Source organism: Hakea prostrata, chromosome 11 (genome assembly GCF_041222555.1).
Source record: "Hakea prostrata isolate BN-2017 chromosome 11, UWA_Hpros_2, whole genome shotgun sequence".
NCBI classification, from domain to species: domain Eukaryota; kingdom Viridiplantae; phylum Streptophyta; class Magnoliopsida; order Proteales; family Proteaceae; genus Hakea; species Hakea prostrata.
The window spans coordinates 9,140,290-9,159,175 of record NC_142610.1 but is presented as its reverse complement, the minus strand read 5'-3'; the positions used below and the strand labels follow the sequence as shown (position 1 = coordinate 9,159,175).

Sequence of the window (18,886 nt, the reverse complement as noted above, 5' to 3'; positions counted from 1 at the left end):
CCTAGCCTGCCAAATTGACCAACAAAAAGAAAATTTGTCACACTCGAGATCCTCCTCTTGCTCACGTTATCAGCACCTACCTTCTCCCATGCATCGATAAAACTAGCGAGAGAAACATTGATTGAAGGGGGCAACAAAGCCCAATTCAAAACAAAACCATGTTGCTCAAGCTACTTCACAATCTAATAAACATGTTAATTGTCTCCTCTGCATTCCCACACCTCTGACAACATGAATCAACTAGAATATTCCTCTTTCTAAGCTCAATTGTTGTAGCCAACCCACTTGCAAGTGCTCTTCGAAGAAATGTTTGAATTTTGTAAACTACCTTACACTTCCAAATAGCCTTCTAGATAGTTTTGGGGATTTGCTGAGGTTGAGAGACTGATTCCTTGATTTGAGAAGCTTCTTTATCTACAAGAGAGTATAGAAAATGATTGGCCGATTTGGAAGAGTATTCCCCATTTTGAGCGGCACCCCAAATTTGTTTATTCTCTCTAGGAAACAGAGCCAACTTAATTTTTAGGATGGCTTGAGCATCCTCCCCATGAAAACATTCAGCAGTACTAAGTTCTTCTTTCCATACTCGAACTCAAAGGATCAATTAAATCTAAAACCCAAGTCACTCTATCACTTCTAAAGGTTTTATGTATCACTTTAAAGCCAAGGCTATGAGGGATCTAGTTATCATCCCAAATTCTAATCTTTTCACCTGTGCCAACCAACCACATTTATCCTGAGGTAAGCACCTTCCTTCCTTCAATAATACTTCTACATGCCCAAAAGGGGGAGACCCCAACCGAGCTTCCAAAAAATTAGGACAAGGGAAGTAAATTTATTTATAAAAATTGGCCCAATGTGTGGATGGATCCTTCCAAATTCTCCAAGCAAGTTTACCCAACAAAGCCATATTATGAAGTTTAGGGTCCCAAATCCTAAGCCCCCATTTTCCTTAGCCCTATACATCCTATTCCAAGATGCCCAATATGTGTTATACTTTTTTTCTGCACCATCCCGGTAGAAATGAGTAATAGTTTTCCGCAATTTATCATGATAAGAGGCTGATAGTTTAAAATGAGAGGCTGCATAAATATGGCTAGTGAGAGCAACAGACTTAATTAGGACCTCTTTACCAGCATGTGACAACAACTTACTTTGCCAACCTTCCAATCTATTGCAAGTTTTTCATTCACTTCCCTAAACAATTGATTCTAATAGAAAGATGACATGAAATTGTCATGGTATTGCTCTAGTTAGAGAGATAATTAAAGATTTGTTTTCTCCCTTTAGGCTTAACTAACCGTGAAGGTAGAAATTAATTGAAGAAACACCAAAATAGCAAGAAAAACAGTAATTACTTGTAGATTATAAGAATACCAGATTGATGCCGACAAATCTTCTGAGATAACTCTTGACTGATCAGTTCATTATCGACTCACATGCATGTTAGACTTGTTTATTTCTTACATTGACATACAGGAATACCCAAACTACCATATTTAAAAATTTAGCACTAACTCCGAAGTTCTTAGTTGTTTCAGAAGGAGAGAAAAGCCCAAAGGAAAGAAATAAAAAAAATAAAAAGAAACTTATCACTTCCTTTATTCTATCATTTCATAGCAGGTCCACTGGACAATCAGATCTACTGAACAATTTACATACATTCAACTGAGGAAGGTACATAATCGTCTCCGAGGCAAGAAGACATGAGTCAACTCCTCAGCTTCTGTACCATCACTTTCTTCTGTTTTTCCTTTCATGGCAGGCGAACAAGAACCCATGAACCAGCATCTACCAACTCCATTGGTTTTCTTTTCTTCTTGGGATACTTAAAAAAGTATTTTCCTTGAAAGCTTAATCGATTACTTTATTTCTGGTGGAGGAGTTGTATGTATCATCTTCTCAGGCTCCCAACTGCCGAAGGCTTCTGTGCATCGTCTTCTTCTGGAAGTTTAACAAGAGTGTAAACTCCAGCTCCACTAAGTGCACCAAGGATAGGTGCAGTGAGGTAGATCCAGATGGCTTTGTAGTTGTTAGCAGCTATGGCTGGACCAAGAGTTCTTACTGGATTCATAGATGCTCCAGTGCTCCTTCTATTAACATTGTACACAGCATTGATGGAGTCATTCAATAAGTGAAACGTGCTCAAGAAAAAAAAGAAAATATTCCTATTCCTAGGTATGACAGTGAAAAATTAAAACACATGACTGGGTATGATCGCACTTGACAAAACTGGGTATAAAACCAAATCCAAACATTCTACCTTAGTGGCTAGAGGACTGTACTTCCTATATATCTCTTCACCACATATTTAGAGAAGGGCTCATCTTTGAGAATTGTTAAGATGGGCAAGAGGTAGCTCCCCCTACTAAACATAAGAGTTGGATCAGCTCCCGGTCACAGATAACAATGTATTCCATGGCAGGGAGACCCATATAGGATTCACTGAGATTTTTACATTTGATTTTTTTTTTATCAATATTTATAAGTGGGCCCCACTACTAAATCATAAGAGTCCGGATCAGGTTCCCGTCAGAGAGGACAATGTGTTCCCCAACGCTGTTGAACCAAATAGCACAGGAACCCATATAGGACTCACCAAGATTTTTATATCTAATTTTTTTATTAATATTTAGAAGTGAGCCCCACTACTATTTTGTGATGAGAAAGAGATGTACATCGTTCACATCAGAGGGGATGTGATTCTTAAACGTAAAATAGAAAGGTGTGAGGAAAGTACAAGTACAATCCTGGATTCTAATTCCACTAAAACCCTGGATATGAAGCTACAATGGTAAAATAGGAAATTTACACTAGCTAAGTAAGTATATACCCTGCTATGAGTATGTTGAGCATGACAGTGGCTCCAACCGCGATTCCCGCGAGCTCGCCAACCTGCAAAGACCAGCAACAGTGAGGGAGTTCACATAGAATCCGAATGCTGTCAAGTGTCAATGTCTTGACTTACTTGGAACCAACAGAAGATCCAAACTAAAGGGAAAAGGCCCTTTAGTGGAGATGGGAGAAACTGCCCTAGACAGCTCATGTGTTCCCTTTACAAATGAATTTTTCTATTGATTTAAACTAGAGAAAAAGTAATACTCACAGCTCTTGTGTCGGTGGCTACTGCAGTGACAACGAACATGAGATTGAAGGAGATGATAAACTCCAAAATAAAGGCCTGACCGTAACTACCTGAGGGAACTGTAACTCCACCACTCATGAATGGGTGGAAGATACTCTTCAGTGCAAAAGCAGCACAGATTGAAGCCATCACTTGTGCTCCGATGTATACAGGTACCTATGCCAAGTAGAGATCACTGGAGGAGTTATGGTTTTAGACAGATTAGAATCAATGAAGAGAGGTACAAAAACTGCTCTCACTTGTTTCCATGGGAAGTGTTTGAGAGCTGCAAAGGCAATGGTGACTGCTGGGTTGAGATGGGCTCCTGAGATATGCCCTGTTGAGAGTATAACTGTCATTACAGCAAGACCAGTTGAGGCAGCTAGGCCAATAAGTGTTTCTGAGCCTTCTGTTTTCTCGTTTACAATCCCAGTGGCTGTCCCAGCAAAGATGAGTATAAGGGTGCCTATGAACTCTGCTCCCACCTTTTCGTTGATTTAATTTGTGTTTTAAAATCCACCCAGAAAAAGATCAAGACATAATAAGAATGGGTCAGTCTCTGATCTGTTAAAGACAGAGTAATTAGTTATTGAGTAGAGGAATGTGTACCTTTCTTGCGAGAGAGACTGGTGGGGGAGGCAATGAACAAGCCATTGGACCCAAGTTGGCTTCTTCCAGTGCCCATGCTTCTACACTGAAGCACTTACAGCTACTAAGGAGGGAAGATTTTCTTCCAAATGCACTTCTTTCTGACCTGAATCCACCAAAGAGAGGAGCCCCAGGTGTGCCTGGGGTTACAGGAGTAGAAGGGGCTGATGGAATATCTTCTGTGTCAACCATCTCTGAGTCCAGAACAAGGAGATCTGAAGAAAGAAACTACAGAAATAAACTTGGGCTATTCTACTCTTTTATCTTTCTTGCCTTCTATGATTATTGGAGATACATTAAGGCTTTGCATAAAGGTAAGGTGTTGACTTGAGAATCCTGAAAGATCAAAGTGACACAGGTGATCATGGGCATTAGGAAAAGAGTTGTGTGGTTAGAATTGAAATATGCAGAGGATACCACTGGAGTGTAGTGATGCTTTTCTTCTTCTCCCACAACTTTTGAAGCGGGCCTGCTTGATGAGCTCCAGATATGAATAATGGTTTCCTGTCTCTGCCACCCAATGCTTACTTTTATTTTTGGTAAGAGCTACTCTGTAGTTTCTCAGTGCCTTCATCAAGTGGTAGGCCAGATCACAATAATGGATTATATCACTTTTAACAACCATTACCCATGTCTAAAATAAAAAGAGAGGTGGAAGAGAGAGAGAAGTGAGAGAGAACAAAATTCATGTCAATAATTTTTTGGAGTGTTATGATGGAAATGAACTTGAATACTGCCCATTCAATGCGCAGCACCTGCTGTCTACGGTCCATATCGAAATTTCAACTAAGATTTAAATCTCGATTGTTCATTTCACAAGTGGATCAAAAACGAAACGGAGAGTCGAAATCTCAACACAGAGCTGAGAATGTGCTGAAGTCGAACTGCTATGACTCCAGGTTCAATGCAGTCTAAAGTAAGTCAGTGTCAGTGACCTTACTCTAGAAAATGACAAACCTGCCAATCTTAAGATATTTTCAGATTATTAAATTCATAGGAAAATGTTCATGAACATGGGGTTTGGAAAATCCCCATACAAATGGTCCCTTTTTTTTTATTTGAGGAGAGACAGATCAAGATTAAAAATTGAATTTGAGTAGTTGTACCCACTGACCACATGCTTAAACAAATATTTCCTTAGACCTATCTATATACGTATAATTGGAAATGTTTTCTAAGAGAGATCCAGCATCTATATCAAGAAGGAGAATAACTAATGTACTCATTGTTGTAATATCTTTAATATAATGTTGAGTTTTTTGGCTTAAACTCTAAGTCACCCTTCAGTGTTAGATACAAAAATGGTGATGGCATCTGGGCAGACAGTTGGATAGATACTCATTGATGATGTGGCTTAGAATCTTCTAAAACACACACATATACAATCCACATCAGATTAAGTGTCAGGCTGGAAAGGAGCCTTCCAGATCACCTGAAACCTATGAAAGGACCCGAATCACTTCCTAGAAGAGGAAGAGAAAAATCTTTTCTATCATTTGGCACCGTCTATGGGAACAAAGTAAGTCCAATTCTACCAAAGAGCGATTGGAATAAGTTATCTTCAAAGATTTAGAAAAGAATCAATGGAGGCCAGATTGCCAATAACGTCCACGTCCAGCAACCAGACCAAATCAAAAGCAAAAGAACTTGTTGGACAAACAATCAAACAACCAAATCTTTTTTTGAGACTGTTATAACAGACCTTGCAGATTAAATTCATTCTCTGTAATAAAGAAGCCTAAGATCATCAGATTCTCTGGAGCTGTTGGGCCAAAATTCTTGATCTAAATGCTCTGGTGACAGCAGCGTATCTATGTGTGCGTTGTTTTTGTTGTCACACATGAGTTGGGTCCCTAAGAGGAAGATTATCCTTCTTGAACACATTTTCTTAGACCAAGTATTTAGGCCAGCTCCATGCTCAACAGAGCGTGAAGCCTGATGAATTTCTGATTTTCCTACTAAAATGATAAAAAATAAAAGAAGATCAAGATGGTACAGATTCTACAAAAGCTAGAAAAAAGGCTTATTCTGCTCGTTACCACAGACAGCGCCAAATGTTGCGCCCAAATCTGACCCCTTCAAATGGACCATGATTAGCTAGGTTTGTTAGTTTGAGATTTGTTCATAATGAAAGAGTGAGTGCAAGACGACTCCGAAACTTAAGTCAAATTCAAGACCAACACCACACCAGAAGGGATTTTTAGCTATCTACGTAACTGTGCATTGAAAAGTTTAGTAGGTAAAATTAATTGAGTAAATGAACATTGCCATTAACTGCAGTGAGAAGCATTTATATCTCAGGTGTCTCATTAATCATCTGATCTTCCATTTTTTTTTTTTTTTGGGCATGAATCTTATTGATGATCTAACACATCCTAGGCACAAGTTTCCGTTCTAATCTTCTCCTGTCCATAGTAAAGCTTGACATCCTAGGACAACTCCATACAAACATGGACAAGGTCAACATATCCTCTAATATGTAAGAAGCCATCACCTTGTAGACATATAAGGATCTCCTCGGCCAAACAAGCATGGGCAGCAAGAGGACTGTAGGCCAGCCCTTACATGGCTTCTCTAAGTGACCCTCGTCGATCAATCTTCTCAAGATCTGTTATGCTGGTCTCATCTGGTGTACTGCTGGTTGAGCCACGGGTTGGTTCACTAGGCCAAGCCGATAGACTTGGCGCAAAATGGCCCAACAGTAAAGAAGCTGAGCAAGCATTGGCTGCGACATGTAGCATTGCAAGGATTTGTGATGAATATGGCCGCCAAGTTTAGATAGATCCTCAGCTTGGTGTTAACGGTGCTGGACCTTTAGCCCTGTCAGTTGCATGTAAGACCGTGTTACCCAATTCTGATCCATAGACCGTAGACGCACCTAATTCCATAACCTTTGTGTCGATCATCTCCCTTGATGGAACCTTCAAAACTCCAAAAATTATGCTAATGAGTAACGACCAGTGCTCCCTTTGTGGAAAGCACTCTAAACTCCATAAATTATGTAATAATAAGACCAAATTATATAAAACCCATCACCTTGGGGGCTTTTCCTTGTAATTCATGGTCAATAGCCGACGGAAAAGACAATCCAGACACGAGCTTTAAGGCTTTGTAATGTAATGATAGAACCTAGTATCCGGTGCCATCATGAGATTGAACATCTGTGCAAGGAACCAAGGAAGATATATTATCGAAAAGAAAGTCACTGCTCTTGGCTAGTGAAATGTGTGCGATGATTGTGGGTCATCACACTCGTGAGCTAAGCAGGCAAACATGAATTTTGGTATAGAGCTTCAGTGTTGCGTAAGGTAATGATGGAATGAGTGGTCGAGGTCAACATCTCAACCACTCATTTCGTATGTTTATTTTTTCTAAACTTTTTCAACCATACCTACACATAACCCCAAAAAAATGCAAAATGCTCAATCCTGGCCATATGCAGCTCATGCAGCTAGTGCTGCGAATTTGAACCCAGATTTTTGTGGCCTGTATCACCAAGGCTTTGTAGTTCCTACGATCACCATCCACAACTCCACCCACCACAACCCCAAACCCAACCCAAACTCTCTTCCCCAAAAACAAAAATCCTTAAAAACTAATAGGTTACAAATTTATAAAACAGTCCAAGACCAGATATAATGTCAACATTGTGAAACTAGTAATCCACCACAGTATAAACTCTCAAAAACAATATCCCATTCTGGAAACAACTGCTCTGTAGATCTCCATTTACAATTTAACTAACATGAGTATCTGATTTCAGGAACTCTCACAAAGCAATATCCCTTTCTGGAAACAACTTCTCTGTATCTCTACCATCTACGGTTTAGCTTAATATGATCTCCATCACAGTATCTGCTTTCAGAGACTCTCTGAAAGCAAATCCCTTTCTGGAAACAACTGCTCTGTAGATCTCCATTCACATTTCAACTAATATCATCCTAGAGGAGTGCCAACACCTACATTTGCATTTCAACTAATATGATCCAAGAGAGCCAACACTGCAAGACGTAAGCTACAACTGTCATATTGCAAGTATTTTTTATAATCTCAACATATTACAAGTAAATAAATAAATAACTAAATAAACTTGAGCCTTGCCTTGAACAATTCCCACTCTTCTACAGGAAAAAGGAAAAAGCAATTTTCCCTCTATACATACAAATCACGGGTTCAGGGTACCATACTGAGAATTAAGTACTAAACAGCATTTAATTGAAATGAAGAGAAGGAAAAAAGAAAAAGAAAAAGAAAAAGAATCCTTGTTGCCTTGTGAAACTGTTGCTCAAATCAGATAAACCAAATCTAGCTTAAAAGAAAAGAGAATCAGGTCATAAGATTTCTCAGAAATGATAAATATTTACTGAATTTAGAGAAACCAAATATGGTTCTTTATCTCTTTTTTTTTTTTTTTTTTTTGGGGTTGGTGGGGGGGGGGCGCAAACCAAATATGGTTCAAGTTTTAAAACTTTAACATCAAGTTCATGATCTAAGGAAATTAAATAAAGAATTATTATTAAAACAAAGGCAGAAGTTTACTAGAAAGTCATATTAAGCAACAGAAGGAAAAGAGGTGATCAACAGAGCAATTCAACCAACAATAATAAAATAAAACCCAAAAAAAAAGGGTTGGCTGGTCTTAGAGGGATAAAAATTGACATCTGAAACACCTTGCTAGCTGATCTGATTCTCCTTCCAATTTGAACTCATCATGGATCAAATATGTACGCACCAATCAACCATTGTTGATACCAAAATATTATCAGGGAAAAAAGTGGGGAAAACACTTCCATTCAGTCCCAACAAAATGCACATGTAAGGAACCAGCAGAAAATATTCATTACTTCTAAAGATAGTATGGTTGCCCAACTAAAAGAAGTTTCAGGAAAAATATTTCTTCGAAAGGAAAGATGTGCTAAAACACAAACCATCAATGGACAATGCAAAAAGATAAGCTTCCACTTTAGGCAGAACCCATTTTACCTGAAATTCTGAACCATTACAAAGGAGTGAAAGAACTAGAGTTAAAAATGGAACAATTGCCTTTTCTTGAACATGCCTATTAAATTGTAGATGAGACATGATGATGAGAGTTGAGAAGCCAAAAAGGAACAACTTAACTAAATAGATCTCAAAAAGTTCAGAAAGGCCATGAATTTTAATTGAACTCCCATAAGATAAAATCAAATCCAGAATTCTTCTACAGTATTGACAGGTAGGCGTGTCCAATAGCACTCTCAATCAGCTGAGAGACAATATCAAACCATCCACCATTGGGACTGAAATCAACCATTGAATTTTCAGTTTTTAAAATTGAAATCAAAACACATCACTTATCAAGTCAAGTCATTGCACTCCCTTAATAAATTCTCTTTATCAAGCTTTTATTGATCTGATTAGATCCAGTCTCAGGATAAGCGTGACTGCAGACCGATTCTAAATTGGAATCAACCCAATTAGGGGAGGAGTTAGAGAGAGACAGAATCCGGGAGGTAATTAGAGAGAGAACAAATAGAATCAAAATCAGAACCAAAATCTAATAAGGCATTTTAATGGGGTAAATTATGTTGTACCACGTATTATTTCAGTTTAATGGCTGGTCTCATTCCAGCCCATATCAAAACAAAGCTGAACTATTTTAAAACCAAAACAGAATCATAAGGTAATGGTTGGTCCAGTTTTTGGTCTTCAAGTTAATTTCAGTCGGTACTAACGGTTTGATACAATTTATGTCACCCCCTAATGGCAGGACAAATTGTTGAGCTCCAATGTTTTATAAAAGACACACAAAATCTAGGCCACGAGCAAATGCAAAATAAAAATATTGGAGAAAGAATGCCACCCAGTCATGTGCTTCAATGTGTACCTGTAACTGCATATTGTACCTGTACCTGGACACAGCTAGGCAAAAAAAGACCACCTGATGGCGAACCCATTGGGAGAAGGGGAAATTTGAAGTGGAAGCAGAACAAATTGCATAATCACTCAAAAATTAAAATTCACAGCTTCAATTCAATTCAATCTATCCATTTCCAGGTTACAAGCATGTACTTAGAGAAAAAATATCATGTATCGTCATTGGACTATGAAACTGAGATTAATGGACAAGTCAAATTACAGCTCTAACTTACTCCTTTGTAGGTAACCCAAACCAATAAAATACTGAAATAACAAATAGTAAATAAATTAACTAACTCCAACCCTTGTTGGAGGACCTCCAAAGCTAAATTTGGATCCTCTCCAGCAACGCTGAATAGGAATCCTCTTTAATTACATTATGCATCAGCAATGTGTCCAGCATCAGACTGGAGACTTACCAGTCTCCTCCCCCTCCCTCCTCCCTATAATGTAGGATACTTCTTATTGCTCTTTTTAATAGGTAATAAAGATCTAGACTCTCGACTGTTTCACCTCAACTCTCCAAGTCAATATTTTTATGCAATTTTTGGCTTTCAAATATCCTGCAACTTCCAATTTTGCCTTTTCATCTTCTTATTCACACTAATGGTCTTCCACATCTTGCAATTGAGGATGAATGCCTTGTTTCTTGAAATTGAACTTATGTTGCACACAATCATGTTTAATGTATCTCTATAAAAGATGGGGAAAAGGGTAATGACTAATGACGTTTAATCTTTATGTTTTGGCTAGTAAGGTAATCACATTTAGCATAATTGCATAAAAGAGCAAACTAAAAATATGAGAGAAAATCAGATTCCATGCATTCCTATAAAGGAAAGGACAAAAAGTAAAAACAAACTAAAAAAATTAAAACTAAGCAACATCATGTTTAGAGGGTTACTATATAAGTGGGAGATAAGAATCCCTTCTTTAATGGTATCCTGTTATATAGGGAAAGAAACAATACAATAGCTGTTAAAGTGGAAGATAATGGTATCCTGTAAAATAGGTAGGAAAATGTAAATGGACTAGTAGGTCTCCAATTAGGCATTCAGACACCTGGCAGGTGCACAAGGTAATTGAAGGGTATTCCTCTCTATGCAAGACTCTCCAAAAGCCTAGCATGCTGGTCCAACCAGTCAAGCGATACTGCATCACCCACCCCCTTGGTGTATACAAAGGCCAGTGGTTTGCTGGTCATTTCACTCCAGGCGTAGTTCCTTTTCCCAGAAAATACTTAAAGCACTACGAATCTATCATGTTGTAAGCACAGAGAGTTACAATGAAACAAAAGCAGCAGAAAGTGACTATTTACAGTTTATTGACAAAAAATGAGACAACAAGAGGGACTCACAGCATGTGCGTCTGTTTCTGCTTCTAGTGTTATCAGCGAAACATCCCCACATCCAACGTTGGTCAGAGCTCTAGAACAATAACACCAAGATTCATAAACTAGAAAAATTATTCAGTGATCGGAAAGATGAATCCTTCATATAACAAAAAGAGGTAGATAGAAGAACAAAGCGAAATACCTTATAAAAGCCAATAACTCAAGTTCGCAATAAGTTCAACCCAAAAGAAAGGATAGTAAACAGCTTCACTATCAATTTAACATCAATGCAACCACCCACAGGAGAGTAAAAGAAATGCATCACTGCTCTGTTGATCAATGAGCCTCCATGATTCAATTTTAGCATGATCAAATCCACCAAATAGGAAATAGGAACATTGGATTCAGTGAAGGGGGGAAAAAGTTCCATACCTAGAGTCCGTGACATAATATTTTGGCAAATTGAACCAAAAACATGTCTAGCGTTTCAAATCTACTTAATCTTTATCCACCACTACTTTATTTTCCCTATTTGAAATATCTAAGAGTCTCTAGTACTCTATGGTCTCCCATTACAATAATATGAAGAAACTATCCTGTCATGCTCGATAAGGTCCTAAGGAAAGTCAACTCCACGTCTTAATTAGAAGAGTAGGAGCACTGTACCATGAAAAGAAACTAATATGGCAGCCATGTCCTCATGCAACGCCACAACATTAGTAGCATTCGGTCATGAAAATCAGAGCTGCAACGTAATACCAAACAGAGGAGTTTGCAATTCCACAGCACAAACTTGTACTTAACCATGTCAACTCAAGAAATTAAAGAGCACCAGCAGAAAAGAAAATTTATAACTTAAACAAAAGGTATACATAGAGGGATGGGAATCTAACACCCACTAATCAAACAAACAAGTTTTTTTTTTTTTTTCATTTTTTTTATTTTAATTTTTCATGTCAATGAGTATTCTGTCCATTTTCAACACCGAGACCATACAAGACACCGGCATATTTCTCGGTTGAGCCATTAAAGAAATTTTCTTTCAACTTCCTGAATGTACATGAAGTGAGCAAACTATCAGATCCTGCTTGGTGGCAAATACCAAATCTTTCTACCTCCAAAAGCTCCGCAAGCTTGTTCAACCCACCGTGTAGGCTGTTGCAGAACTTCATCAAATGCTTAATATCGTATACCGTGGGGAAATACATGTTGATCAAGTTGAAGAAGCCAGCCTGGGTATCTGGGAGGTTCTGGCAAGTCAGGAGCTTGAGCAAGTACCCAAAATCGTAGCCACTGTGGAAGGTGACCCAATGAACGTAGTCATTCAAAACAATTCCCGAAGCCATCAAGAGCTCGCCAAATCTTTGTGCATCAAGTCCTTTCTCGTTATTCATCTTGAAATCAATCCCGCTCTGTCGCAGGAGCTCAATCGAGTCATTAGCAAACACATCTTCGCTAACGTTGAACTCCCGGAAATTGAATTGCCAGACGCAGTACTTGTCCGTCCCACAGGTAGGAAGGTTCCCTTCCTCGTCAGAAAATGTTAGCCCTAGCTGGATAAGCTTAAGCATATCAACGTTAGCCTTCAAGGTCTGATAATGATAGTCAGCACTGGTCTTGAAATTCCCAACCGGGCGAAGAACAATTCCTGGAAACTCTGTATCCATAGCGACGTAAGGGTAATCGTCCACAATCTCCCGAATCAGGTCAAACTCAGCTTCTAGGTTATCGTTCCACACCTCCCTAATATGAATATCGCCTTTAGGTGGTAGCATCGACATTTCTTTTCACAGCAAAGATACCAAAACAGATGGTAATCCCTTCAAACCCAGATCTCTAAATGAACCATAAAGCGGATGAATCCCCAGCAAAACTCTTGATCGATCTATCGCCAACCTTTTTCCCTTAATCAGATCTGCAAAACCTCCCAAACAAACAGAATCTAAATCATCCGAAAAAAATAGATCACGTCTAAGAAAGGCAAAATCCATGAATCATAACAGAAGAATAGAAAAAAATAGATCACGTCTAAGCATAGATCTTTGAAGGCTTACCTCAAATTACAGAAATCCTTCGATTTGACCTAAGGATTTCCAAATTCCGATCAACAACTTCGCTCTTCTTACAAGAAGAGAGATGAAGAATGTGATTAAGAGAAAAGGAGACGACAGATGCGACCAAAGCATTTGTAGGGCTTCGACTTTTCCTGTTTTATATAATATAATTTTTATTACAACAAACTTATATATTTACAATTTTATATATTATCTTATACATAATACACAAAACCGATATTATAATTATAAATACATCCATGTGGTTACATATAATTGCACTTACTACCCTTCAAATGTTTCAAATTACAAAATATACCTTCTATTCTTTCTCTTTGGTAAATGCATTGCTTCGTTTTCATTCCAAAATCTTTCCCTAAAAACTTTAGTTGAGTTTACCTAGTCAATTTCTACATTCTTGTCGGTAAATGCTAACTTGGTTCCTCCAGTGGTGTAAATATGAAACCCAAAAAAAAATAATGTGTTTGGAAGTTTGATTCAAATGGAAGGGTTGGAGGAATAGAAGCATGGTATAAGAAATAAGTCTTTTCCTTTCTTCAACTTGCGTGAGAGACTATAACCACAACACCCACCTCAATAAGGGAGGTTGATGAGTGGAATTGTATCTTGTTAGCTTGTTGCTTTGGCCTAAGAATGTCAATTAGACAGGTTGGACCAATCACAGTTGGCCCTAGTTCAGCCTAACAGTCTAAAAAGTTGGACTTGCTACAGCTTATTAAGTATTAGGTCTGGTCTAGTGGCGTCTCATGCAATGTCGGGTCATCTTAGCTCCCTAGCCATAATATGATCATTATATAAGGGTGTCAATCAATACAGTACCAACTTTGAATACCGAAAATCAAAACCTTATTATACTGAATTTACACAATACGGTACGGTTTAAGTATTTACAAAAACGGTTCGGTACAGGGTTTAGATATTAAATCGGTGTAGAAAAACGGTTTAAATACGATATCTACTGCAGTACAATTTTGATACAAATAAACTCATGCCACTTTTGTTATTAGTTCATTAAGGTCCTAATGAATTTGCAATCAAACAATCAATAAATCTAATATTAATATAGACAAAGCAAGTAAATTTAATTAGCAGAGATATGCACTAATAATTGTCTCGTACTCTGTATAGAAATCAAACAGGTAAGAAGAACCGAACAAGGTGGATATACAGATTACTATAAGATGGATTAATTATAACTATACGTAGAGTACTAAAATGCAACAACTCACTCAAATCAATATTACATGGATCCATAGGGGATTAGAACATGCTAACCAAGTTGGGACACAAGTTGAGTTTATATGGAGTGATGGACTTGCATCCAAAGCTAAGAGCCAAGCAAAAACAAAATGAGTGGATACAAGAAAATTATGGCTTTAAGACAAAACAATCACCAACTTCCAAGAACGATTGATTCTTAATTGGCTTGAGAACTTTCTATTACAAACCTTGAGAACAACATTTAAAGGGATCTGGAATATCTCTATTTTAAAATAAATTTGTAATTGGGGCTATTTTTAAATTTAATCCCTTTTTCTCACCCCAAAAAAAAAAAAGACTATATAGCAATGGTTCGATGCCAATTTGCCAATTCGGCACAGAATGAACTTTTTTGCTTCTATGCTAGTTTGTCCAATTCGGCACAGAATAGGGTTTTTGCAAAACCATGTGGTTTTCGTTCAACTTTTTTCCGACTGTTGTGAGCGTGAGAAATGGCCATCAGCTTATGTTTGTTTTATGTTTATCAATGCCCCTCAATTCTATCGACCCAACGAGCGTGCCCCGCACTTTTGAAATAATTGCTTTTGTGCCTAAGAAGCTCCAATGGCACAACCAATTTGTGTGCCAAACACCCAGTTCAACATACATTTGTTGAACCAGCACACTAATTTCAGACCGGCTTACCATACAAGATTTTTGTGACTTATGTGCCAAAATGGAAAAAATGGCACATCATAAGTATGTCATAATCATTGCCATACAACCCCTAAAATCATGTATGGTTGGGCACTTTTTCTGGCAAAGTGAGTATAGAATCTTGTATGGTATGTACAAAATGTTTGTGCTAGTTTGTCCCTTTGTCTTCCCTATGATTTTTCTCCCTCAAAACAGAGACAGATTTTAGGGATGGCATATAGGAGCCCTTATGGCCAATTAATCTGGATGATCTTAATATTTGAGGCCTTGATTGGAAGAGTTTTCACTCTAGTTCATATACGAGGCCTCAAACAATGATCACATGTTCAAATAAGGGCATTCAACATATTTAACTATTCTTTTTTAAAGGAAAATGTTGAAACCCATAAACAAAGGATGAACCATTTCATTCCCCCCCCCCTGAATCCCTAGACCTTCTCAACTTTGGATCTGACATATTAAATTCCTTAAAGAAAAGGAAAATGAATAAGCCTTTGTATTCTATGGAAAACATTGAAACATACATGCATTACTGAGATAAATCTCTCTAACATTTTAACATATTAAAAAACTCATAAAAAAAAGGACGAATCAATTGAAGAAAGCTGTCAAAGCCCATGTAAATAATTCAGAACTATAAAATCACCAATTAGAGAAAAGTAAAAAACATATAAGCAAAAACCCTTGAAACCCCATATAAAGCCCCAAAAATTGTTCATTTGCCACTGCCAAAATTGAATTACTGTGAGTGAAAACAAAGGCTTACAGTGGAAAACTAGTTATTTGTATAACAAATAAGCATAGAGGTCTTCCCAATAGCTCCATATCTAACTGTAACACACTTGATGAACATCGAAGCACTTGAATCCATCACATAAATGATAATCTCAAGAGTTGAAAATGTGTATAAAAACAAAAAGTATTAGAACAAATAGTGGCTACTTTAGCTTTATAGAAAGAGAAGAGAAAGAGGTGCATCACATTATTATCACTCTCTGTGACTTTTGTTGTTTCTTTTGTTTGTCTTCGTAACTGAGAAAGAGAAGGGGTCCAATCAAAAGAAAACAACAAACTAGTCGAAAAAATGAAGAAAAAAAATGCAAGGAAATGCACAGTGGAACTGAAGGGAGAGAAGAGATAGCTGCTTTCTGCTTGGTTCCTCTGTTTTAGATGTTTCCTTAAAGAAAAGAAGGAGAGTAGCCGCAGTTTGGATCATCATTTTGTTGAACTCGCTGGTTGGACAAATGAATCTCTCGCTTCCCAAAAGTGACACAAAGTAATAGAGTTTTACTAAACTCGTTGGTTGGAGGACAACAATGAGGAATAGAGTTTTTTGCGATCTATTGGGAGTAGGAGAGATGATGAAGTAAAGGTATCGACTGTTGAACTCGCTAGTTGGACGATGATGGCAACTAGGAAGAATGTAGGGCTTGCGGTAGAACTCAATGAAGCACAGAGAGATGCGAGAGAGTGGAGGAGTCTATGGCTTTCATGTTTATAAGGTGAAAATACACCAATGCCCTCCATCAATGCCTTGCAGTCGTTTTTCAAAAAGGAAATATCGCATTTTTTCAAGAAGTGCTTATTGGGCACAACTAATTTGTGTGCAAAACACCCTCTTCAACACACTTTTGTTGAACCAACACATCTTTTTTAGATTGGTTTACCATACAAAATTTTAGCGACTTTTGTGCCAAATTAGGCAAATGGCACATAATAAGTGTGCCAAATTCATTTCCATACAACCCCTAAGTTACCTATTAGGTGGCTGACAGTCTAATGTTAGAATTTAGAGAAATTTATGTGTGGGTTCTCTTACAGTCAAGCATAAAATATTGTTGGATCCTTTTAGTGAGAAACCTTACATTTATGTATAAGGGTCTCTAATGCTAGTGAATAGTAGTCAGTTAATTTCAAATTTTGGAAGTTAAATGACCAAAATACACCCATAGAAGGTAATGATTAAAATTTTACATAAATACCTTTCATGGAGATGGGTGAAGAGATTCCCCCTTCCCCCAACTGGAGATCACCCACCCCAAACCCCACCGCCAAAAGCTGCCCTATTGAAAATCACCCAACACAACACATATTGAAGTTTTGTTGAGGAATGTGGATGTTGTCGACTCTTAAGCAATGTTTGGAAATATTCATACACTTTAGAGAATTGGTAGCATCATTGGATCATCCGATGAAGATGTCGGAGCATCTGTTGTAGCTACAATGCCAACCTGGCATAAGCAACAAATAGAGACGCGGAGCTGAGGAGGAAGAACACCCCTCAGCCATGTCATTGAAGAGCTCGGTTAAGAGTTCTAGATGGCAATATCGAGCAATTTTAGTAAGAAAAAAACCTAAGAAGCCCTTGAGAGAAAAGGCAGAGGACGATTCCACGTAAACAATTATGCCGGAGAACATTTAATTTCCCTTAATTCTTTCTTCAATTAAAATCCTAAATGGTGGGTTTAGCAAATTCACCGCAACATCACTCGTCATTGAATCTTCTCATCCCATTTACTCAAAATGCACATGACATACATATTCATATCAAAGGAGGATAAACAAATTTTTGGGGGGGGGAAGCACATGATCTAATAACAAATCTATTAGTTTCATGTAATAGTCCTTAAGAAACATTTCTATAATGTCCTAAAAGAACACTCTTTTACAGCATTTGGTTTTGATATTGTCACAATTCTACCCATTTGAAATCATAAATATCACTTAAAAACCTAAAATGCGCCATCTTAGGATTTTGAAAGCGTTTTTTATTTTTATGGGGTAATAATTTTCATTTGGACCCTTTGAGACTTGATCCAAGTCATTCTTGATCCAAAAAAGGGTCATTTTGTGTTTGTATCCCTTTTGATATCTAATAAACAATAAGAACACACCATCACTTTATGACCAAAATATTCTTTCATCTTTTTATTTATTTATAGTGGTGCCATAGTTAAGATTATGCCATTTATACAACAAAATATCAAATGATGGTGAATGAATATGTTGGTTTTAAGGGTAAATACTAAATTTTTTATTTGCATCATGGGAGCTTTTTATTTTTCATTTACATTTTTAAATACGCACAAATCTCCTTGTTGGGTAGGAAAGAGACACTGCGAGTGAGAGGGATGGGGGCAGTATGGTCATATTACCCACCTTAAAGGCAATAACTTCATTTTAAATTCAAAGTTTACAAAAAATGTGAGAAAATTTAACAATGGTAATGGGTAATTTTTTGTTTTGTCGGAAATGGACAACCAATAATGTTTCCCACTTAAGAAGGTAGACTAGAGTTTCACCCACACTTAAGTGAATTACCGGTAAAAAACTTGTAAAGAAATCATTACTAAGCTTGATCTAAATAAAGTTTTATTGCAATACATTTAAATTGTCAACCGAAACACATCATGTGTGCATATACATGTGCATCATTGCTATTACAACACAAATACAATATAAAAAAAATTGAGATAAAAAATTAACGAATTGCCTTATAATAGAAAAATTCAATAAGTACTATCCGAGTAGTGGTCTAGTGGTTCCAAAAGCTCACTCCCAAACTGTTTGGTAGCCTCCATGTCAAATGTTTGAATCTCCTTTGTTCCTCTATTTCTTGCATTGGGAAGTTGTGTATTCTTTGGTTTGGGCATGGAATCACTATCCGCTTATGCGGACTATATTAGGCCTCTAGTCGGACTCTGCTAATGGGGCCAATGCTTGCATTGGTAGTTCATAGGACTAATGCTTGCATGGGTCAAAATCAAGAGTTTGAACATTACATAGCAATGGGCACAAGGTCACCACTTCTGCATCTCCTATTTTCTACCTAAAAAAAATTGATTATCTTTGTAGAGAGCTGCTAAAGGGATTGGAGGAATGAAGGAATTA

General features: G+C 37.5%; 2 protein-coding genes across 4 annotated transcripts; both read right to left on the bottom strand.

The window, feature by feature from the left end:
* Positions 1 to 1,820: 1,820 nt before the first annotated feature.
* Positions 1,821 to 4,342, bottom strand: NIP6;1 (NOD26-like intrinsic protein 6;1). 2 transcript variants are annotated; one of them, XM_089139787.1, is made up of 6 exons: positions 4,190 to 4,342; positions 3,734 to 4,108; positions 3,385 to 3,609; positions 3,107 to 3,301; positions 2,834 to 2,895; positions 1,821 to 2,093 (listed from the first exon to the last, which is right to left on the bottom strand). In XM_089139787.1, exons 2-6 carry the CDS (start codon positions 3,962 to 3,964, stop codon positions 1,895 to 1,897), a joined length of 912 nt encoding a protein of 303 aa, XP_088995913.1. In that variant the 5' UTR covers positions 3,965 to 4,108; positions 4,190 to 4,342; the 3' UTR covers positions 1,821 to 1,894. The 2 variants fall into 2 exon arrangements, with proteins under 2 accessions (XP_088995913.1, XP_088995911.1); XM_089139785.1 differs by having other exon boundaries at positions 3,734 to 4,342.
* Positions 4,343 to 8,232: 3,890 nt separating this feature from the next.
* LOC148999962 (putative CCR4-associated factor 1 homolog 6) lies at positions 8,233 to 13,190 on the bottom strand. Of its 2 annotated transcripts, none has more exons than XM_089140235.1 (2): positions 13,058 to 13,190; positions 8,233 to 12,927 (listed from the first exon to the last, which is right to left on the bottom strand). In XM_089140235.1, the coding sequence occupies exon 2, from the start codon at positions 12,782 to 12,784 to the stop codon at positions 11,960 to 11,962; it is 825 nt and encodes a 274-aa protein (XP_088996361.1). In that variant the 5' UTR covers positions 12,785 to 12,927; positions 13,058 to 13,190; the 3' UTR covers positions 8,233 to 11,959. The 2 variants fall into 2 exon arrangements, with proteins under 2 accessions (XP_088996361.1, XP_088996360.1); XM_089140234.1 differs by having other exon boundaries at positions 8,233 to 12,918.
* Positions 13,191 to 18,886: the final 5,696 nt, after the last annotated feature.

Excerpts from the sequence above, each read along its gene's own strand:
- LOC148999962 (XM_089140235.1), bottom strand. The coding sequence starts at position 12,784 with ATGTCGATGCTACCACCTAAAGGCGATATTCATATTAGGGAGGTGTGG.